Source organism: Nannobrachium achirus (genome assembly GCF_963921795.1).
Source record: "Nannobrachium achirus genome assembly, chromosome: 11".
Classification (NCBI taxonomy): domain Eukaryota; kingdom Metazoa; phylum Chordata; class Actinopteri; order Myctophiformes; family Myctophidae; genus Nannobrachium; species Nannobrachium achirus.
Genome location: NC_137820.1, coordinates 1,380,622 through 1,404,000, shown reverse-complemented (window position 1 = coordinate 1,404,000; position 23,379 = coordinate 1,380,622). Strand labels below are relative to the sequence as shown.

At 43.8% G+C, this 23,379-nt stretch overlaps 2 protein-coding genes across 2 annotated transcripts in view; one reads left to right on the top strand and one right to left on the bottom strand.

Moving 5' to 3' along the window:
• rab3il1 (RAB3A interacting protein (rabin3)-like 1) overlaps positions 1-1,660 on the top strand; it is a gene marked incomplete at its 5' end in the record, with an annotated part of 34,223 nt that extends 32,563 nt beyond the window's left edge. Inside the window, one exon of the mRNA XM_080736225.1 lies at positions 1,373-1,660. Within this exon, the coding sequence (XP_080592351.1) occupies positions 1,373-1,461 (89 nt within the window). The 3' untranslated portion in view covers positions 1,462-1,660. The remainder of the gene's footprint in view (positions 1-1,372) is intronic.
• An 11,221-nt stretch (positions 1,661-12,881) lies between these two features.
• Positions 12,882-23,379, bottom strand: part of LOC308293629 (eosinophil peroxidase-like) — a gene marked incomplete at both ends in the record, with an annotated part of 56,328 nt that continues 45,830 nt past the window's right edge. Inside the window, 7 exons of the mRNA XM_080736224.1 lie at positions 12,882-12,945; positions 14,791-14,929; positions 16,009-16,092; positions 16,708-17,513; positions 17,590-18,133; positions 18,882-19,021; positions 20,268-20,561. Coding sequence (XP_080592350.1) covers positions 12,882-12,945; positions 14,791-14,929; positions 16,009-16,092; positions 16,708-17,513; positions 17,590-18,133; positions 18,882-19,021; positions 20,268-20,561 — 2,071 coding nt within the window. The remainder of the gene's footprint in view (positions 12,946-14,790; positions 14,930-16,008; positions 16,093-16,707; positions 17,514-17,589; positions 18,134-18,881; positions 19,022-20,267; positions 20,562-23,379) is intronic.

The following is a 23,379-nucleotide window of genomic DNA, read 5'->3' as shown; positions in this document are numbered from 1 at the left end:
CGCCGCTGCAAAAAGTGAGCTGATCTACAAGTCCACAATGCGTCGCTGATCCAATACGTTGTGGGCTTGTAGATTAAGGGTGCATGTTTAGCGACACCGTCATACAGCCAAGAATAAACCTCCAGCTGCTGATTAACTTTGGCTTCACACACTGACCGTCCGTCCGTCTCGCACACACAGTGCTTTGCCTCGGAGTTAGACTTGCTCACGTTTAACTTTAATCACACAATGTAACTTTAATTGATTCAGAATGATAACGAGTCAAGCTGAAACAGGCGATTCTTTTGGTAGTGAAGGGAAGGCAGACTGTTTACAGCGAGACTTCTCCACCGAAAACACAATGTAAAAAGCATGGATTTTTTCTCTCACCGAGTCTCACGGTTTCCCCGCACGCAGCCACGGTCACGGTAAAACTCCCTCCGTCACACTACTGTTGTAGACCTAATTTCTACCTAATTTGATTCAAACCAAAACATAATCCATTGGTTTGATTATAAATAATTGCCCGTTTCATGTTGTGGTTGTTCCAACTTCCATCACATTGCATCTCTCAGCACCTGCACAGGTCTATATAGGGCAGGCTATAGAGGAATAAACAGACTTGACTTGCTGCATACAATATTTTATAGATATTAATGGATTCCATGCATCGAATGTTCCGAATCCACTGGGTTTTTTAAAGGGAATATTCAAATGTAATTTTTGGCTCTAGTAACTAGACTTGTCAGATTACAGGTCCACTTGGTTTTCATTCAACTAGACTCTAGTTGAACATCTGTATTTTGTCTCCTTGTCTCCTGTGTCCTTGTCTCCTGTGTCCTTGTCTCCTGTGTCCTTGCCTCCTGTGTCCTTGCGTCCTATGTCCTTGCGTCCTATGTCCTTGTCTCCTGTGTCCTTGTCTCCTATGTCCTTGTATCCTATGTCCTTGTCTCCTGTGTCCTTGTCTCCTGTGTCCTTGTCTCCTGTGTCCTTGTCTCCTATGTCCTTGTCTCCTGTGTCCTTGTCTCCTGTGTCCTTGTCTCCTGTGTCCTTGTCTCCTGTGTCCTTGTCTCCTGTGTCCTTGCCTCCTGTGTCCTTGTCTCCTGTGTCCTTGTCTCCTGTGTCCTTGCCTCCTGTGTCCTTGTCTCCTGTGTCCTTGTCTCCTATGTCCTTGTCTCCTGTGTCCTTGTCTCCTGTGTCCTTGTGTCCTATGTCCTTGTCTCCTATGTCCTTGTCTCCTGTGTCCTTGCCTCCTGTGTCCTTGTGTCCTATGTCCTTGTCTCCTATGTCCTTGTCTCCTGTGTCCTTTCCTCCTGTGTCCTTGTCTCCTATGTCCTTGCCTCCTGTGTCCTTGTGTCCTATGTCCTTGTCTCCTGTGTCCTTGTCTCCTCAGCAGAGCAGATGTTCTGGGAGGTGATGCGTCTCCGTAGGGAGATGACCGTCGCTAAGCTGGGCTTCTTCACCACTGACCACACCCACTGACCACACCCCCTGACCCTAGCCCCGCCCCCTGACCCTAGCCCCGCCCCCCTGGCCCCGCCCCCCAGCAGGGAGATGACCGTCGCTAAGCTGGGCTTCTTCACCACTGACCACAGCTAGCTCCGCCCCCGACTACACCCTCTGGCTCCGCCCCCTGACCACACCCTCTGGCTCTGACCGAGGCGGAGCTCAGACTTCATCGGCATCGCAGTCTCCAAACACCACACATTCCTTGTGCAGGAAAAGTGGAGGGAGGATTATGTTTTTTTTTTTTCTTTTTGCTGATCTGTTCATTGGACAGCTTTTAGTTCTGAGGTCAGAGCCTTGTTGTTGTTCTGTCACTGCTGGTCACCGTTCTGCCAAGCCCCTCTCTGATGACGTTATGATGACGTCATGATAACGTCCTCCGGTGACGTTCAGAACTGGGCCAGATCACAGCCCATATGGGGACCAGATGGGGACCATATGGGGGCCAGATCACAGCCCATATGGGGATGATCTTGACGTCATTACCAGGACGTCACATGGACTATAGGATTATTGTTATTGTTTGTAATGTTAGTTGAAATATGAGCATATAAGGTTATATTCTGGGACATATCTGACTAGTTATGATATTTATCTGGCCTCGATCGGACCCTCTCTGATTAATCCAGGACGTTTTGTGGGCAGGATTTATGTTGGTTGAAATCAGGTGATATTCTAGACCAGATCTGACTAGTCATGGTTTGACTTGATCTGGACCCAATGGAGACGTCACTGATTGGTCCAGGTCCTGACTGTATGTAATAATAACCAAATGGCCATACTGTATGCCATGCCATACTTGATTAGTAACTTTACCACAACTTAGAATTTTGCAAAACATTTGAATCTTTCCAAATTAGCTAAATGATTAACCGATTCCCAAGCTCACGACCGCGCTGCATGGTGACACGTTGTGAGCTTGTAGAGCTGCGTTTTTCTTTTTTTTTTTTTGCTATTTGTGGGACAACGAAGTACACTAGGGCTTAAAGGCAAGGGAAATTTCCTTTTCAGAAATCCTTTATTAAATTAGGCCTAGATTTATTTTTATTTTTTTACTTTCCTTTTCCGAGGCACTCCGGCTCTGGGCGTCTGTAAAAGAAGTATTGTTATTCTTTCTTTCCAGAATTCTGAAGGACGCTTCCTTCTGCATCACAGAAGGGGATGTTTGGTAGGCCAATCAGAAGCGAGACTCCCTCTTTCCCAGAGGCACTTGCTGTGGCAACGTAAACGTTTGTCTCCTCATGCTAATAAAGCTAGCTTTTAATTGAAGTCCCGGAAAAGACATGCTGTGATTGGTCAGTAGTCACTTTGAGTTAGCGGTGGGCGATATGGTGATAAATATCATTGAGACGATACAATGTCTCCACGATATGCCTTTTCAGAGGTATCGTATATATCGTGATACAATTGAGGGAGCCTTGTAAAAAATCCTGTTGAATTGTTAATACAGAGATTTATTGCAGAATTTTGGTTGAAATCAGTAGTTCTCAAACTTTAAAATATCAAGGTCTCCAGTCTCCACTTAAAGCTATACTGTGTAAGATGCCCAACTAGTGGTCATTAGCCCTATAGCAAACCGCGGTCGCGTCCGCGTCTTTCGGCCGTTTTTCGTACCTTCAGACCCCCGCGTCTGCCTCCACCTCGCTGAGATCTATCTTTTGAGGGGTCCCTTGTTCCTGTGCGTTCAGTAATTCCAGAGATACGGACTCCTTCACCCTGCCTGGTAGGCGAAATTACCTAGAGAAGGGATGGTACAAACGGGCGACAACAAATATGGCTGCCATAGCGACCCCACTTCAAGATGCGCTGTGATTGGCCGGCAGTTGTATAACCCTCGCTGTGATTGGCCGGTAGTGTGATGACGCAATTTTGGCGCGAGATCCGGTCCCCGGCAAGGATCGCAGTTTACATATATAGAGAAGGCTTTACAGGCTGAAATTCACGGAGTGGGTGTTCTAAAACTTTAGCGATTTAACAGTTAGGACAATTTTAAGATTTGTTTTATAAAAAAAGTTACATGGTACAACTTTAACTCTGACAGTATACAAATGGAACCAAATGGACCCTTACGGGTCCATTTGGTTCCATTTGTATACTGTCAGAGTTACATACTTGTAAAGTTCAATTTAGACCTCCCAAAAGGAACCCAGAGAGTCTAGTTTTTGTCAAGTAACTTGAAAAACAACCTTGAAAACCAACGTGAAAAAGAATTGTGATAAAATTGTGTATCGTGATACAGCTTGGGAAAATAATGTGATATTGTGTTTTTCCATATCGCCTACCCCTACTTTGTGCCTTCGGCACTTCCGCCAAAACTTTTGTACAACTTAAGTAGAGCCGATGAACTGCAGCGGCGGAGGAGGCCCTTCTAGCTCTTTATATCTTAGTCCAGTTTAATAATCCAAACATGAAAAGTTCGTTAACATTTTCGGGGGATTTTGAAAACTATATATTTTTGTAAACTTCAGAGTATAACAAATCAGAAAATCCATGATTCCATTTGAAATGTCCGTAGGGGAATTTTTGGCAGCTGCTGAAGGTTTTTCTCATTACTATAGACTATACTAAGTTTGTCTGATTCACTTACTATAAAGGAAAGAAAAAATAAATCCCCCCCAAAAATCTGTTTTAAGTAGCATGTGAGGGGTGAAACTAGTTTTTTTTTTTTTATGATTCTGAATCCATTGCAAGCATTTGTTTTGCATGAAAAACATTCCTTGGGCTAAAAACGGATTATGAGTCATCACAGTTTTTTTTAGCCCAAGGAATGTTTTTCATGCAAAACAAATGCTTGCAATGGATTCATATTCATTAAAAACCCCTAGTTTCACCCCTCACATGCTACTTAAAGCAGATTTTTGGGTGGGTGTTTTTTTCCTTTATAGTATAGTGTATAGTAAGTGTATGAGACACACTTTCAGCAGCTGTCAAAAATTCCCCTACGGACTTTGCAAATGGAATCATGGATTTTCTGATTTGTTATACTCTGAAGTTTCCAAAAATATATAGTTTTCAGAATCCCCCGAAAAATTGAACGGAATTACACAAGCGACTTCTATCTGTGGCATAGAAACTACACTGCACTTTTCTCTGGAGTGATGCAATGTTGCCACAAGGTGGCGACAAAGCACTGAACAGAGGCACAGTCACTATGGTTGCATTGGCACAGAATTATGTTCACAACTATTAAGGAAATGAAATTGTGACAAGGTGGAGGCTTGGTGCTTACACTTTGAGGCAGAGGTCTTCAACCGGGGGTCCGGGACCCCTAGGTGGTCCTCAGAGTTACTACAGGGGATCCTCCAAATCTTCCAATCCTTTCTATATTAACCACTTGAACCCTAGCGTCCATATTCTGAGAACTGTAGCCAAGAATAGCAGATCTACAAGCGTTATTGACGGTTCAAGTGGTTAAATATCTGAAAACACAAATTGACATGAATCCAAAATACACTGATGATTGTGCTGTCAAACAATGAAACCATATGGAATCTATGAACAGGTTGTGGGGGTCCCTGATTCATCTCTCTCTCAACTAAGGGGTCCCTGCTTCATATCTCTCTCAACTAAGGGGTCCCTGCTTCATCTCTCTCAGCTATAAGGGGTCCTTGGCCTGGTAAAAGCATTGAGGACCCCTCATATAGGTTGTTTGACCTTTGGTCACATGACAGACTTTATGAAGGTGTAAAAATGAAGAAAATGATTACTGTCTCACAAAGTGCAATAAAGTCTGATGTCCATGTATGGACGTGTAAATATATATTTACATAAATGAATTGTATTCCATATATAATTATTATACAGAAAATACACTCCATTAAAGGCTGACCAAACTACTGTGTGTTTAATGTGTTTAATGTGTTAGTTTTGATAGAACATCTTGTTTTGAGGCTACTTTGAATCCGTGGTTCTCAGAAGACCACGGATTCAGAAGAGAAGATTTTCTTTTTACAGCTCGGCTCAGTAATTCTCAACCACTTTAATTTCAAGGACCCCCAGTTTTTACATCTACGGACCCCCCTTTATAGGCAGCAGCTGTTCGCAACTACTAAAAAAAACTAACCTAGCCCAGCCCAGCCCTACCCTCCCCTCCCCTGTTTTCTTTTCTTTTTTTTCTTTTTTTTTGTTCTCTCATTTTATTTTATTTACATATCTACTGCATAGTACTGTGTTCTATTCGTCTGTCATTCAATGTTATAGGCCTATGAGATACTTAAATGGTTTCCTGTGGAAATAAGCTTAGTCTTTTCATGGATCTCCTTTTAGTAGACCTTGTACCGGTGAACTGTACCGTCATGAAACTGTACCTTTTCCTATGCAAACTGACAATAAAGTCTTCAATCATTCAATCAATCAATCAATGCTTGTGTACATACAGGATTATGCCACAGCGGGAACATCTTGTTTTAGTCATAGTCTTTTGCTACTTTGAGGCTACTTTGAATCCGTGGTTCTCAAACTTTTTCATATTAAGGACCCGCAAATTGATATTTGAAAAGATATGGGACCCCAGAAGATATGGGACCCCCAGAAGATGTGGGACCCCCAGAAGAAGATATGGGACCCCCAGAAGATATGGGACCCCTAGAAGATATGGGACCCCTAGAAGATATGGGACCCCAGAAGATGTGGGACCCCCAGAAGATATGGGACCCCCAGAAGATATGGGACCCCTAGAAGATATGGGACCCCTAGAAGATATGGGACCCCAGAAGATATGGGACCCCCAGAAGATGTGGGACCCCCAGAAGATATGGGACCCCTAGAAGATATGGGACCCCAGAAGAAGATATGGGACCCCAGAAGAGAAGATTTTCTTTTTACAGCTCGGCTCAGTAATTCTCAACCACTTTAATTTCAAGGACCCCCAGTTTTTACATGCATCAGGCTACGGACCCCCCTTTAATGGCTTTTCTATCTCTGACACCCAATTTATATGGTAAAATCAATGTTAATTTAACTCTGAGAGTGTACAAATGGAACCAAATGGACCCTTACAGCTCTGTAACTCTGAGATTGTATACAAAGCTCACAAAGTGTCAGATGTTGTGACGTTGTGAGCTTGTAGATCTGCTATTTTCACTGGTTTGGGAATCTATTTTATGGTCTCTTCACATGATTAGAGGAGAATGAAGTTCTTTTTTTCTACAACCTCCCAACATTTATGGTTTTCAAGGAATGAAAACACATGTTGAAATGGATGCAGTTCAGAAGCGTTGAGTTCCTGACTGGCCCTCCTCATTCCTCAAGGCCTCAATACCCAGGGGGCAAACCAGCCTTTTTTTAGGAAACCTGCATTTGCCCCGACATAAAAAGTTGTCCACCAGAAATATTATCTATGACCCAGTAGGATCACAACCTATATGGACAACCCGGTCAATTTGTACAACAAAGTCCAATATGGCCGCCTCAATATTAGCCCCTATTAGTTTTAATGGGGGGTGAATAGGGCAACATTTTAAACTGAGGGATATTTCCACGAAACTTCACAGGTTGATCAATGGTATACATATGAACATTTTTTGTATTGCAAGTTTCCATGAAATCCAATATGGCCGCCACAATATGGCCGCCATAATGTAAGGACCCAGAAAATAGGTTTTGCCTCTAACTTCTGAACCAGATGAGCTAGAAACGCAAACTTGGTGTCTATTTCATGGTGTCTGACCATGGGAGACTCAATGGAATAGCTAATTTTATTATTGGGTGTGTCTGGACCTTTATTGTGCATATTTGCAAGATGGTGGATTCCCAAAATAGAGCTTTAACATAATTTCTACCATGACTTTTGCAAATACAAGCAATATGAATCCATTTGCTAAGATTTATGGCACAGAAGGGACTATTCTTGAGTTTGCATGTTGTCAAAATGGCTGTAAAAAAGATATTATATTTCCTGTCCGATTCTACTGTATGTAGTTGTAGCAATGACTTCAGATAAAATCAGAGACCAAAACAATGTATCTTAGAAATTATTTTTTTATAAAAAAAAAAGAAAAAAAAAAAGAGAGAGATTATCTCAATTAAATGAATGCAACTGCCTTTTTGGGTCTTTCACACATAGACATGCACATGCTTTCCAACAACTTCAGCTTCAGGGAAATTATAATGAACACATGATTAAAACAGGCTGCATTATAATGCAAATAATTGCTAGTCACTATCACTGTCATGTGTACCTATCCTGCTGCATCTTGTCTCCAGTCCTTGGCAACGACACCCCAAGTAGCATGCAATTCCCTTCTTCGCATATGAACAGTTTTTCTGGCAGCCTTTGATACAGCTACATGATATTGCCTTGTCCATTGATATAGGCCAGGCTGGCTCTGTAGATGGACAGGGGACTGCCTTCCCATGGCGGCAGCATGATATAGGCATCTATATCATGCTGCCACCCACCTCCTAGACCTTCCAGAGCTGTGGGTGAGAACAGAGCAGGATGCATATCTTCCTATCCATCACATGGTCTCAGCCCTTGGACTCGCACAGTGTCATGCCCTGCCCTTTATTCACAGCCTGAGTGGCAAAGATACCACCAGTTATCCCTTTTTCACTGGAAAGAAGGCATGGTTCAAGACCAGCATGGGTCTAGATCTCCCTGCACTTCAGGAGTTTGGTGAAAATTCCTCTTATTCCCTCTCAGAGGATGTCAAGAATCAGGCTAGAGACCTCACAATAGCTGTATATGCATCAAAAGCTGACCATTCGGAGGACTTTGAACTGGCAAAGCTGAGAGTGTACAAGTTCCTAAATAACCGATCAACCCTGTTGAAGCTGCTGCCACCTACAGAAAATGCCTTTGGCCTGCACCTGAAAAGAGCTGCTCTTGCAGCCATAATAGATAAAACTGCACACATCGCGAAGCCAGACATCCCTTGCTTCACTGAATATGGATGGTCTCTCAGTGATGGGAAGGCAGTCCCCTGTACATCTACAGAGCCAGCCTGGCCTATATCAATGGACAAGGCAATATCATGTAGCTGTATCAAAGGCTGCCAGAAAAACTGTTCATGTGCCATCCATCCATCCATCTTCAACCGCTTATCTGGAATCGGGTCGCGGGAGTAACAGTTCCAACTGAGACTTCCAGATTTCCTTATCCTGCGCAACTTCCTCCACTCCCTCTGGGAGTATACCGAGGCGTTCCCAGGCCAGTCTGGAGATATAATCCTTCCATCTGGTCTTAGGTCTGCCACGGGGTCTCCTCCCAGTGGGACGTGCATCGAGGACCTTCCTAGGAAGGCGCTCGGGGGGCATCCGTACTAGATGCCCGAACCACCTAAGCTGACTCCTTTCCAAGTGAAGGAGCAGCGGTTCTACTCCAAGTCTCTCTCGGGTGATTGAACTTCATGTGCGAAGAAGGGAATTGCATGCTACTTGGGGTGTCGTTGCCAAGGACTGGAGACAAGATGCAGCAGGATAGGTACACATGACAGTGATAGTGACTAGCAATTATTTGCATTATAATGCAGCCTGTTTTAATCATGTGTTCATTATAATTTCCCTGAAGCTGAAGTTGTTGGAAAGCATGTGCATGTCTATGTGTGAAAGACCCAAAAAGGCAGTTGCATTCATTTCATTGAGATAATCTCTCTCTGTTTTTCTTTTTTTTTTTAAATAAAAAAATAATTTCTAAGATACATTGTTTTGGTCTCTGATTTTATCTGAAGTCATTGCTACAACTACATACAGTAGAATCGGACAGGAAATATAATATCTCGTTTACAGCCATTTTGACAACATGCAAACTCAAGAATAATACAGGTATAAGTCCCTTCTGTGCCATAAATCTTAGAAAATGGATTCATATTGCTTGTATTTGCAAAAGCAGTCAACAATCATGGTAGAAATTATGTTAAAGCTCTATTTTGGGAGTCCACCATCTTGCAAATATGCACAATAAAGGTCCAGACACACCCAATAATAAAATTAGCTATTCCATTGAGTCTCCCATGGTCAGACACCATGAAATAGACACCAAGTTTGCGTTTCTAGCTCATCTGGTTCAGAAGTTAGAGGCAAAACCTATTTTCTGGGTCCTTACATTATGGCGGCCATATTGTGGCGGCCATATTGGATTTCATGGAAACTTGCAATACAAAAAATGTACATATGTATACCATTGATCAACCTGTGAAGTTTCGTGGAAATATCCCTCAGTTTAAAATGTTGCCCTATTCACCCCCCATTAAAACTAATAGGGGCTAATATTGAGGCGGCCATATTGGACTTTGTTGTACAAATTGACCGGGTTGTCCATATAGGTTGTGATCCTACTGGGTCATAGATAATATTTCTGGTGGACAACTTTTTATGTCGGGGCAAATGCAGCACACCTTCCTTTGCCCCCTGGGTACAAGGAAGAATATGGAAGAAAACAACCTGGAAGATGAGAGTTAAAATGTTTTCATATAGGCCTGCTGCTTTCTATCGTTTTAGCCATTTGATACCATCCGAAACGGGTGCACCGATAGTAACTCCTATTAGGGGAAGACAGGGACACTCAATCTGCTGCTCAGGAACTACTCTGCCAGGACTGGGGGGGGGGGGGGGGGGTAAACCAATTATCCGGGGAGCCACAGGCCCAAAATGTGAGAGGACCTGTGATGTCATAACGTACTTTTTATTTTAGTTTTTTTTCTATTCATTTGGTCAATAAGGTACACAGAATGAGAGGCCTGCTCTGCCGGAAAAAGTGTGAAAAAAAAAAAGTCTCATCGATGTCACTATACAGGAAAAGAATACAAAAATAAATCTGCTTTAAGTAGCATGTGAGGGGTCAAACTAGGGGTTCTTCATGATTCTGAATCCATTGCAACCATTTGTTTTGCATGAGAAACATTCCTTAGGCTAGATTTCAGCCCCACAAAACGGTTAAAAGTGAGTCATCAAAAATCACAGTTTTGAGAGGCCGAAATCTATCCCAAGGAATGTTTTCATGCAAAACAAATGCTTGCAATGGATTCAGAATCATGAAGAACCCCTAGTTTGACCCGTCACATGCTACTTAAAGCAGATGTATTTGTTGTATTCTTTTCCTGTATAGTGAAGTCGATGGGACAGTAATACAAATGGCCCTAACTTTTATTTTTCACAATGTTTCCGGCAGAGCAGGCCTCTCATTCTGTGTACCTTAATGACCAAATGAATAGAAAAAATAAAAAGTATGTCATGACATCACAGGTAAAACCCTATTCGTTGAGCTTTTGGCCCTGTGGCTCCCCGACTAAATCTAGCGCGTGGAAGGACCAGGCTCTGTGGATTGACTCCTGTCCAGGCCCCTCCTACGTCTCACCAGGTCCACTAATGGAAGGACCAGGCTCTGTGGATTGACTCCTGTCCAGGCCCCTCCTACGTCTCACCAGGTCCACTAATGGAAGGACCAGGCTCTGTGGATTGACTCCTGTCCAGGCCACTCCTACGTCTCACCAGGTCCACTAATGGAAGGACCAGGCTCTGTGGATTGACTCCTGTCCAGGCCCCTCCTACGTCTCACCAGGTCCACTAATGGAAGGACCAGGCTCTGTGGATTGACTCCTGTCCAGGCCACTCCTACATCTCACCAGGTCCACTAATGGAAGGACCAGGCTCTGTGGATTGACTCCTGTCCGGGCCACTCCTACGTCTCACCAGGTCCACTAATGGAAGGACCAGGCTCTGTGGATTGACTCCTGTCCAGGCCCCTCGTACGTCTCACCAGGTCCACTAATGGAAGGACCAGGCTCTGTGGATTGACTCCTGTCCAGACCCCTCGTACGTCTCACCAGGTCCAGGACCTGAGCGTTGCACCAGACTCCCCATCCAAACATGTCATAGAAAACACAAGCCCATGTCCCTTATACATCTCATGACATCTCAGCAAATATATACATTTAAACATTTCTTTTACTCACCAATAAACTTGAACTTTGAACGTTTCAACGAAAACCTTTTAATACAAGATTGAAGGACCACTCCTAACCTTGTAAAATTGTTAATTGTTTAAAAAAGGGGGGAAAAGTATATATTCTATTGTAACCTCAAACTGAATCTTTATCCGATTGTAATGTATCTTTAAAAATCATCAATATTATATTATTAAAATACACACAGACGCAACAACATTACAACTTTACAATATTAATATGATGTTTTAATCAAGGTATTTCTTTCTTTCAAACACGTTTTTTATTCAATAACAAAAGATATAAACGTTAAAGAAAATCATATTTTAATTCCATTGATCTGAGGATGGAATGCAGTCGATTGATTGATAATAAATTATTGATTGATTATTACTCTAACAATGGATCATTGATCAAAAAATGCCACGGCCCATGGCAGTCATTCGGCCCCACATGATTCCTGGGGGGTCCCCGCATGATTCCAGGGGGTCCCCACATGATTCCAGGGGGTCCCCACATGATTCCTGGGATTCCAGGGGGTCCCCACATGATTCCTGGGGGTGGGTCCCCACATTATTCCTGGGTGGGCCCCCACATGATTCCAGGGGTCCCCACATGATTCCTGGGGTCCCCACATGATTCCTGGGGGTCCCCACATGATTCCAGGGGTCCCCACATGATTCCTGGGGGTCCCCACATGATTCCAGGGGTCCCCAGATGACAGTGAAGTGACAACTTATAGACCTTTAAGACCTTTGTAATACCTCAAAAAGAAAGAAAATAAAAAGAGCATAACTGCATCAAAAGTAACCAACAAACTATACGATACAAACTGGTCAAACATTAGACACATTGTCAAAATAATAATAAAGAGGCAACAGATCTAAGCTCACACCGGCTCACTTTGGTGAGAGGTTTTGAGCTTGTAGATCTGCATTCTCACAGTATTTACCTCTGAACTGAAAATGTAATGCCTCAACTCCTAGATGCTTATCGGGGGGGTATTTTGGGGGGGTCCCCAGTTCAAATCTGATTATTTTGGGGCGTCTCCAGACAAGAACAGTAATTCACCCTTCACCTAATGTCACCCTTTTTTATTTCTCCAAAAAATATGTTTTAGCAAATTCAACATTAAAAAGGCGAAACCAGGGCGGGACAAGGCAGATCGAGCCTGCTGGTTGGTCAGACCAACCAGAAGGCTGACAAAGGGTGAATTGTTTATGGTGGAAGCTTTAAGTTAATAATGTTGACACATTGTTTCATGAAGGTAATTTAAGTTAATACTGTTGACACATTGTTTCATGAAGGTAATTTAAGTTAATAATGTTGACACATTGTTTCATGAGGGTAAGTTAAGTTAATAATGTTGACACATTGTTTCATGAAGGTAAGTTAAGTTAATAATGTTGACACATTGTTTCATGGAGGTAAGTTAAGTTAATAATGTTGACACATTGTTTCATGAAGGTAAGTTAAGTTAATAATGTTGACACATTGTTTCATTAAGTTAAGTTAAGTTCCTCTCTGGCAACAAGCTGCACCGCTCATCATCAGCTCTCGTTTTGGCGGGAAATATCTGAAAAGATAAAAAAGGTAAGTTTATGTTAGCGACATTTATAAAATGAAGTGAACTTCACACATGGAATCCAACATTTGGTCCATTTGGTTCCAGTCGTACATTCTCAGAGTAAATGGTGCTTTAACTGACCCCTGTTGAAGACAAAAAAAAACAGATTGGATATGCATTGTTTTGACTCATAGCTGGGCCTGGAAATGTGGGAACCCTGAATCTAGCTGAAATACTTGTCAGACACAGCTTCCTATAGTAGCTGATACTGAACAGTAAACAAACAGTTTGGCCCTCCTTTTGAAGGCCTCTCACAACCAAACTACATCTGTAGCCTAACAGCTGTGAGATCTGATCATTTGATTTGAAGGCCTTTGGTTTTGGCCAGACAGTGGTGGCGTTTCCATAAAGCCTCTTAATGCGTATTTAAGGCTTATTCGCAAAATCTTTTTATGGAAACACTTCAAAATGCAAATAAACTTTCATTATCCACAAAAAAAAATGTATCCGTTTGGTGGATTTTGAGGCTTTATCGAATAAACTAAATGTGCATTTGTGAATGGAAAACGGGTCAGACTATAAATGCGAATAAAGTATGACTTTCTGGTCCATATCGTCCTCCTATAACACTTTCCCCCACCGCTTAATTAACGTCTATTGTACAGCGTTATCCCACAAAACAAACTGGTTGTTACACACGGGGTGACCCTTCGTCATCACACTGTGTTGCGCATGCCAAAAGTGGCAGATCTACAAGCTCACAGCAGCTCGCATCTGCGACGCTGCAGGATGAGTGTGCAGCGAATCACAGCAGTGCTCACGTCTCTCGGTCTGAAAAAATCAGCCCCGTCCCAGCTCTGTGCACTGTGTGCCCGCGGGAAGTATTTACAGCAGGTCGCATTTCATCAGTTTAATGGAAACAGGCTAAATTCGATTTGTCTTAATGCGCATTTCTGATGCGCATTTCGCTTCCCTAATTCAAATACGTTTATGGAAACATGGCTAGTGACAGTTACATGGTAGCTGGTAGAACATAAGAGCATGCTGAGCATCACTGAGATGACCTTACATTATAAAGTACAGTAAGTACAGTAAACCGTACAGTACCTGGTAGAACAGTAGAATATGCTGACCACCACGGCCACCAGTCCACTCACTGAGAGGACCTTACATTATAAAGTACAGTAAGTACAGTAAATACAGTACAGTACCTGGTAGAACAGTAGATCATGGTTATCAGGGCCACCAGTCCACTCACTGAGAGGACCTTACATTATAAAGTACAGTAAGTACAGTAAACCGTACAGTACCTGGTAGAACAGTAGAACATGCTGACCACCAGGGCCATCACTCCACTCACTGAGAGGACCTTACATTATAAAGTACAGTAAGTACAGTAAACAGTACAGTACCTGGTAGAACAGTAGAACATGCTGACCATCACTGAGAGGACCTTACATTATAAAGTACAGTAAATACAGTAAACAGTACAGTACCTGGTAGAACAGTAGAACATGGTTATCAGGGCCACCAGTCCACTCACTGAGAGGACCTTACATTATAAAGTACAGTAAGTACAGTAAACAGTACAGTACCTGGTAGAACAGTAGAACATGCTGACCATCACTGAGAGGACCTTACATTATAAAGTACAGTAAATACAGTAAACAGTACAGTACCTGGTAGAACAGTAGAACATGGTTATCAGGGCCACCAGTCCACTCACTGAGAGGACCTTACATTATAAAGTACAGTAAGTACAGTAAACAGTACAGTACCTGGTAGAACATGCTGACCATCACTGAGAGGACCTTACATTATAAAGTACAGTAAATACAGTAAACAGTACAGTACCTGGTATAACAGTAGAACATGGTTATCAGGGCCACCAGTCCACTCACTGAGAGGACAGCAGAAACCACGGAGACCACCGACACCGAGGAGACCCCCGACACTGCAGGGAAGACAACCACACTGTTATGACCTGCATGGCCTGCAGGGGGCGACACATTCACCCTGACGTTAAAGGAGTAGTTCACCCCCAAAATGACTTTTATTTTCTCTCGCCATGGAGACTCAAGTTCAGGTGCAAACTGTGGTTAGTTTTTAATCCAAATGCATAAATGGTCCTGGATCCTCAGAATCAATGGCGGTAAAATCTACATGACCTTGACCCTAAATTTACCCCCATTGATTCTGACCCAAATGCATTTGGGTCCCCATCTAGACTCAGTGGGGGTAAATGGGTCCCCATCCAGACTCAGGTCCCCATCCAGACTCAGGTCCCCATCGAGACGCAGGTCCCCATCTAGACTCAGTGGGGGTAAATGGGTCCCCATCCAGACTCAGTGGGGGTAAATGGGTCCCCATCCAGACTCAGGTCCCCATCCAGACTCAGTGGGGGTAAATGGGTCCCCATCCAGACTCAGTGGGGGTAAATGGGTCCCCATCCAGACTCAGTGGGGGTAAATGGGTCCCCATCCAGACTCAGTGGGGGTAAATGGGTCCCCATCCAGACTCAGTGGGGGTAAATGGGTCCCCATCCACACTTTGGACAGAATAGTGGCTGGCCAAAGCAATTGGCCTATAATTATCTGAGCTGTTGAGCTTTCCCACTTTGTCTTTAATGACAGGCACTAACAGAACAGTGAGCATAGAATCTGGTAAAAACCCATACACACACAAAAAAAGAAAAAAAATCAGTAAAACACATAGCAAACAAAGGACACAGTTTCTTACTGGCAAGTTTAAGATGTTCTGCTGTAATATTGCCCAGACAGGTTGGTGCCAAGCATGGTTTACTCTGACATCACTGTATGAATGTGTGTGTGAATGGGTGAATGTAATGAATGTGTGTGTGAATGGGTGAATGTAATGAATGTGTGTGAATGGGTGAGTGTAACGCACAATCTCTGTAAAGTGCCTTGGATAAAGACGCTATATAAATGCACCATTTACCATTTACCCATAGCACACAGCTCAGAGCCCTGACATGTATAACCGTAACATGTGTGTGTGTGTGTGTGTGTGTGTGTGTGTGTGTGTGTGTGTGTGTGTACATGCACAACCAACCTGTGCAGCTGAAGGAGCCAGCAGTGTTCACACACTGCATGTTCTGAGCACACGGAGACGACTGCTCTGTGCACTCATTGATGTCTGTAGGAGGAAGAACACAATGTTCTGTTCACTCATTACTGTCTGTAAGAGGAAGAACACAATGTTCTGTGCACTCATTACTGTCTGTAGGAGGAAGAACACAATGTTCTGTACAGTCATTACTTGTGCAAGCAGGGGATTTGCAGAATCTTGTAAATCAGCTATTTTCTTTGCTGGTTTTATTACTTTCTCTAACTTTGAAGTTTAAATACAGTATATAGCTATGAAGGTGGATTCTGCTTCAATGGGAATGGACTCAATGGAGTGGTTTCTTTGACATTTGCAAGTTTGAGCAAAAATAAGCTCCATTTTCCATTAAAATTAGAAAGAAAAAACAGGGAAAGGGCGGGGGGGGGGGGGTATCAGTACTGAAGAGTTGAAAGGTCACATCTGTCCACACATGGAACAACTCATGTGTTGTTGTGTAAAGCACTGTTCACACCAGAAAAAGCCAAGCTATTTGTCATCTTTGTAATTCAATGTAATCTCTATGCAAAAGAGCTTTAAACTTTTTTTTTTTTTTAAAGCTTGAAAATGAAAATCTTGCTTTATTTCTCACTAGATCTGAGTTTTCAAGCACCTTTATTTTGCTCTCAGCTTGCTTTTGTTTCTAGCTTGATTTGGGTGTGAATGTGGCTTTAGGCACAGCGTCATAAGGTGTGAATGTGGCTTTAGGCACAGAGTCATAAGGTGTGAATGTGGCTTTAGGCACAGAGTCATAAGGTGTGAATGTGGCTTTAGGCACAGAGTCATAAGGTGTGAATGTGGCTTTAGGCACAGAGTCATAAGGTGTGAATGTGGATTTAGGCACAGAGTCATAAGGTGTGAATGTGGCTTTAGGCACAGAGTCATAAGGTGTGAATGTGGCTTTAGGCACAGAGTCATAAGGTGTGAATGTGGATTTAGGCACAGAGTCATAAGGTGTGAATGTGGCTTTAGGCACAGAGTCATAAGGTATGAATGTGGCTTTAGGCACAGAGTCATAAGGTGTGAATGTGGCTTTAGGCACAGAGTCATAAGGTGTGAATGTGGCTTTAGGCACAGAGTCATAAGGTGTGAATGTGGCTTTAGGCACAGAGTCATAAGGTGTGAATGTGGCTTTAGGCACAGAGTCATAAGGTGTGAATGTGGCTTTAGGCACAGAGTCATAAGGTGTGAATGTGGCTTTAGGCACAGAGTCATAAGGTGTGAATGTGGCTTTAGGCACAGAGTCATAAGGTGTGAATGTGGCTTTAGGCACAGAGTCATAAGGTGTGAATGTGGCTTTAGGCACAGAGTCATAAGGTGTGAATGTGGCTTTAGGCACAGAGTCATAAGGTGTGAATGTGGCTTTAGGCACAGAGTCATAAGGTGTGAATGTGGCTTTAGGCACAGAGTCATAAGGTGTGAATGTGGCTTTAGGCACAGAGTCATAAGGACGGCTTTAGGCACAGAGTCATAAGGTGTGAATGTGGCTTTAGGCACAGAGTCATAAGGTGTGAATGTGGCTTTAGGCACAGAGTCATAAGGACGGCTTTAGGCACAGAGTCATAAGGTGTGAATGTGGCTTTAGGCACAGAGTCATAAGGTGTGAATGTGGCTTTAGGCACAGAGTCATAAGGTGTGAATGTGGCTTTAGGCACAGAGTCATAAGGTGTGAATGTGGCTTTAGGCACAGAGTCATAAGGTGTGAATGTGGATTTAGGCACAGAGTCATAAGGTGTGAATGTGGCTTTAGGCACAGAGTCATAAGGTGTGAATGTGGCTTTAGGCACAGAGTCATAAGGTGTGAATGTGGCTTTAGGCACAGAGTCATAAGGTGTGAATGTGGCTTTAGGCACAGAGTCATAAGGTGTGAATGTGGCTTTAGGCACAGAGTCATAAGGTGTGGATGTGGCTTTAGGCACAGAGTCATAAGGTGTGAATGTGGCTTTAGGCACAGAGTCATAAGGTGTGAATGTGGCTTTAGGCACAGAGTCATAAGGTGTGAATGTGGCTTTAGGCACAGAGTCATAAGGTGTGAATGTGGCTTTAGGCACAGAGTCATAAGGTGTGAATGTGGCTTTAGGCACAGAGTCATAAGGTGTGAATGTGGCTTTAGGCACAGCGTTAGGAGTTCTCCTTAACACTATCATCATAAACCCTTAACACCATGTCACTAACCATCATAAACCCTTAACACCCTTAAAAACCCTTAAAAGCAATCATTGTTTTGGTGGTGATAATAAAGTTTCCCCAGGACTACAGTGTGTTTCCCTGTCGGGCACCACACTAATAAGGAAGGCAGTCATAAGGGTAATAAGGTAATAAGGGTAATAAGGAAGGCAGTCATAAGGCAGTCATAAGGCAGTCATAAGGGTAATAAGGTAATAAGGGTAATAAGGAAGGCAGTCATAAGGGTAATAAGGTAATAAGGGTAATAAGGAAGGCAGTCATAAGGGTAATATGGTAATAATGGTAATAAGGGTAATAAGGAAGGCAGTCATAAGGGTAATAAGGGTAATAAGGGTAATAAGGAAGGCAGTCATAAGGGTAATAAGGGTAATAAGGAAGGCAGTCATAAGGGTAATAAGGAAGGCAGTCATAAGGGTAATAAGGTAATAAGGGTAATAAGGAAGGCAGTCATAAGGGTAATAAGGTAATAAGGGTAATAAGGGTAATAAGGAAGGCAGTCATAAGGCAGTCATAAGGGTAATAAGGAAGGCAGTCATAAGGGTAATAAGGGTAATAAGGAAGGCAGTCATAAGGGTAATAAGGGTAATAAGGAAGGCAGTCATAAGGGTAATAAGGTAATAAGTGTCATAAGGTACCGGTGCAGGTGGGAGGGGCGGGGCTCCAGCGCTGCATGCTGGGGTCACAGGTCACGGAGGCGGGGCCTGTCAGGGTGAACCCGGGGTGACACTCATACTGCACGCTGAGGCCACACCTCAGCCAATAGGAGGACAGCACCCTGGGGACCCCCCCACACCTAGGGTCTGGGGGTCAGAGGTCATTTCATTAGACTGGGGACCCCCCCACACCTAGGGTCTGGAGGTCAGAGGTCATTTCATTAGACTGGGGACCCCCCACACCTAGGGTCTGGGGGTCAGAGGTCATTTCATTAGACTGGGGACCCCCCCACACCTAGGGTCTGGAGGATTTTATTTGATAAATTCATGAGTACAGAATTATCCAGACAAAACAAAAAGTCGGGAGACTTAATTCTGTTGCGATCCAAAACAACAAATCACATGTTAACTAATTAATATCATGTTATTCTAAGATCGCTAAACTAAAACATTTGATAAAAACAAAATGAGACGTTTAAAGTTACATTTAAAACACCCAAGACCAACCATAGCGACAAGGTCATTTTAGGCCAACCCTGACTCTATTCTAGCTTGCTCATCAGCCAATCTTTCACCACATTTTCAAAAACATTTAAAGAAACTAGAAATACTGTTCCTATGAAACAGTGTGGGCTCATGACTATATTCTGCAGCGTGTTAACTGTCATGTGAAGCTCAACCAATACTCCAGCTAACACCACTCCCAGATGTTTTTACACCAATTACGCCTCATTGGCTAACGGAACACAATATGCAATATGCAATAATGATGAAACCATAGTGTTTTTGCTTTTGAACTGTCTGCGGCAGAACTCACTATATAAATAATCATAGTGTTCTCGCCTTTCAGGCGAGCCCACAATTACATTTCTTCAGGGATTTTGTTCCATTCCTGCCACCACTGTGTATTGGTATCTACCAACCTTCCACAAGACCTGATCCATATGGGGGACCACCAGACCAGGGTGGGGGTCCCTACCTGTGAGGGGTTCCTACCTGTGAGGGGTCCCTACCTGTGAGAGGCTCCCTCCAGGGGCTCAGGTCCATGTGGGGGACCAGTGGGGGTCCCTACCTGTGAGAGGCTCCCTCCAGGGGCTCAGGTCCATGTGGGGGACCAGTGGGGGTCCCTACCTGTGAGGGGTCCCTACCTGTGAGGGGCTCCCTCCATGGTGGGGGTCCCTACCTGTGAGAGGCTCCCTCCATGGACCCAGGTCCATTTGAGGGACCAGTGGGTGGGTGGGGGTCCCTACCTGTGAGAGGCTCCCTCCAGGGGCCCAGGTCCATGTGAGGGACCAGTGGGGGTCCCTACCTGTGAGGGGTTCCCTCCATGGACCCAGGTCCATGTGAGGGACCAGTGGGGGTCCCTACCTGTGAGAGGCTCCCTCCATGGACCCAGGTCCATGTGAGGGACCAGTGGGGGTCCTTACCTGTGAGGGGTGGGGGTCCCTACCTGTGAGAGGCTCCCTCCAGGGGCCCAGGTCCATGTGAGGGACCAGTGGGTGGGTGCAGGGCAGCAGGTCCTCGGGGCTCTGGGTCCTGGAGAAGGGGTCCACGGGGACCTGGCTGATGTGGCTGTTGTCACAGATGATCCGAGACAGAGACACGCCCTGGAGGCGTGTCCTCTGGGCGGGGCTGAACACCCCCGGCCCCTCCCACCAGAACCTGACGATGACAAGAAGAACATATCAGCAGCATTCATATCACAGTGAATCACCAGCTGCTCCTGGACACCCTTGCTGACCTAACCTCGCCTACCAGGCTTTCTGGGGGAAAGCCTGGTGTTCGTTCACTACAGGCCGTTTGGTTTCCGCCAAAAGCGCGGAAACCACTAGAAGAAGCGGCGTCGCTTTGTTTTGGCTCCCCCCGTTTGTTTCCCCAATCCCTATTAAAATGCTCCAGTAGCCTAGTGTAGTCTTAGTGTAGTCTTGCCAGTCGCTAACAGTTGGACTAAAAGATGCATATACCAAACTCATTTTTCAAAAGCAAAACTACTCTGCATCAAGGAGTTTATTAGGTAGGCCCTAAAAGTATGTCCTTGAGCGCAGGGGAATTCTTTTGGGTTAAAACTGAATCCGGTTTGATCTTTCCGGCAAATTGTAGTCCTTTGAGTACTACAACATGACGTGTGGTTTCCGCTCCAGACCGGAAGTGATCCCAGACTATTGCTGACCTTAGCATCACCGGGACGGCACTAAAGTGGTTCTCCTACCTGTCGGACCGGACCTACCAGGTCTCATGGAAAGGTTTGCTTTCATCCCCCCGAACCCTCCTAACCGGAGTCCCCCAGGGATCCGTACTTGGCCCTCTCCTTTTCTCCCTGTACACTAAATCCCTTGGTGCTGTCATCTCTGCTCACAACCTATCCTATCACTGCTATGCTGATGACACTCAACTCTTTTTGTCCTTCCCCCCTTCTGCCCCCCACTTGGAAGAACGCATTGCTGCATGTCTGACCGACATCTCACAGTGGATGTCAGCCCACCACCTCAAGCTGAACCCGGACAAGACGGAGCTACTCTTCTTCCCAGCTAAGTCTTGCCCCATGCAAGATCTCACTATTTCCATAGATAATGCATTGGTGACTTCAGTTCCAACTGCTAGAAACCTTGGTGTTGGTGCCAAAATCCCCCAAATAATCTTACGTGTTTTCAAAGGACTAGAGTCCACTCCCAAAGTACATTTTCTTCATTTTAATTCAAACTAAAAAATGTGTCCAACAATGAGTGAAAACTTATCAAACAAAAACGGTAAGAACAATGTTTCTGGTCTATCCTCAGAGCTGTCCTTTCCACTTGTGCTGGCTTTTGCTGACTGAGGCCACTGTGACCTGACTCATTATACAGGACTGTGTTCACCTGTAGCTAATCAAAGCAGCTGATCTACATGTACCATCGATTACAGCAGAACAACATGCAGTTACAGCACTCTTAAAGTACTATAATAGACATAGTTAACCAAACACAGAAAAGCACAGATCTACCATAAAGCCATAAATACAAAACAAAATGTCACAATATTAATTATATCAATACACAGGAAATATGTTTTCACATACACACTCCCACACTTGGTGTCACCAGCTATCATTCAAGGCACACATTGCATCAGTCACCCGGTCCTGTAGGTTCACACTCTATAACAGGGGTGCCCAAAAGGTAGATTGTGATCTACCAGTAGATCACCAAGGGTGTGCAGGTAGACCACATGCCTCTGAAAATATATTAATAAAATATAAAAAGAATATGTCAATATGACATCAAGAAGGGCCTGTCAGCTCCCTTCATGGCTTCTAAAGTAGGCAAACCTCCAATGCAATACTTTGCTCAAGAGTCAGTAGCATTACAAAGAACGCCAAAACCTACCACTTCCATACAGAATGGGATGAAGACATTTCCCCCAGTTTTTCCCATTTATTTCCCCCTTACAGTAAGTGTGTTTGTCTAAAATGTAACGCCAGTGCTGCTATTCCAAAGCCTCCCTCAGGCCCTCAGCTAAAACATTTTGGATGGGTAGATCATGTTGAGCTCGTCATTTTAAAAGTAGATCTCACATCAAAAAAGTGTGGGCACCCCTGCTCTATAACATCCGTAGAATCAGACCCTTCCTCACCCTGGAGTCAGCCCAGCTCCTCATCCAGACATGTCATATCAAAACTACTGTAACTCTCTCACTAGGTAGGTTAAGTGATTTCATTTAACTCAAATAATAACACTATGGGTCTATGTTGTGATAGTTACAATAGAGTGTTTGGTCCATATTTGGACGTCAGCCTTGTCAACAAATCTGTTTAACAAATTGTTGGGTGACATGTTTTCCTCCAATCATGGTCGAGTGAGGGGTGGGTCTTACACACACCAAGGCCCGCCCCCACTTGATCATGATTGGAGGAAGGCTCACCTACATGAAAACTGAAACTGAAACACTCACCCAGACTGGGAACACATTATTATGTGCTTTAACTATTGAAAAATAGCAGATATACAAGCTCACAGCGCGACCTTGTAGATCTGCCATTTTTGAAAAATCGTGAAAATTCTTTGAAGTCTTTGAATATTTCAAATCCTTCTAAGGTTTTTTTTTCTGTCAGTGGTGCTCAAACATTTTGCAAGTGAAGGACGTCCAAAATTTGAGTTACAAATGTCTGCTTAAAAAAATACATTTATTAAAAGATTTGCACACCTTTTCACAACTTTAAAAAAATAGCAGATCTACAAGCTAGTAGTTAGTACAACATAATTATGGCCCCTCCACCTTTGGGTCCTAGTAACTCAGTCCCACTTTCCCTCCCTTGTGACGCCACTGTGTGTGTGTGTGTGTGTGTGTGTGTGTGTGTGTGTGTGTGTGTGTGTGTGTGTGTGTGTTAGCTCAGTTGCTTAAAGCTGGTTTTTGACATTACCGAAACGAAGCGAATAAAAAAGAAATCACATTAACATCATCATTAAATCCTATTGTTTAGTATTACAATGCCATTGGCCACGAT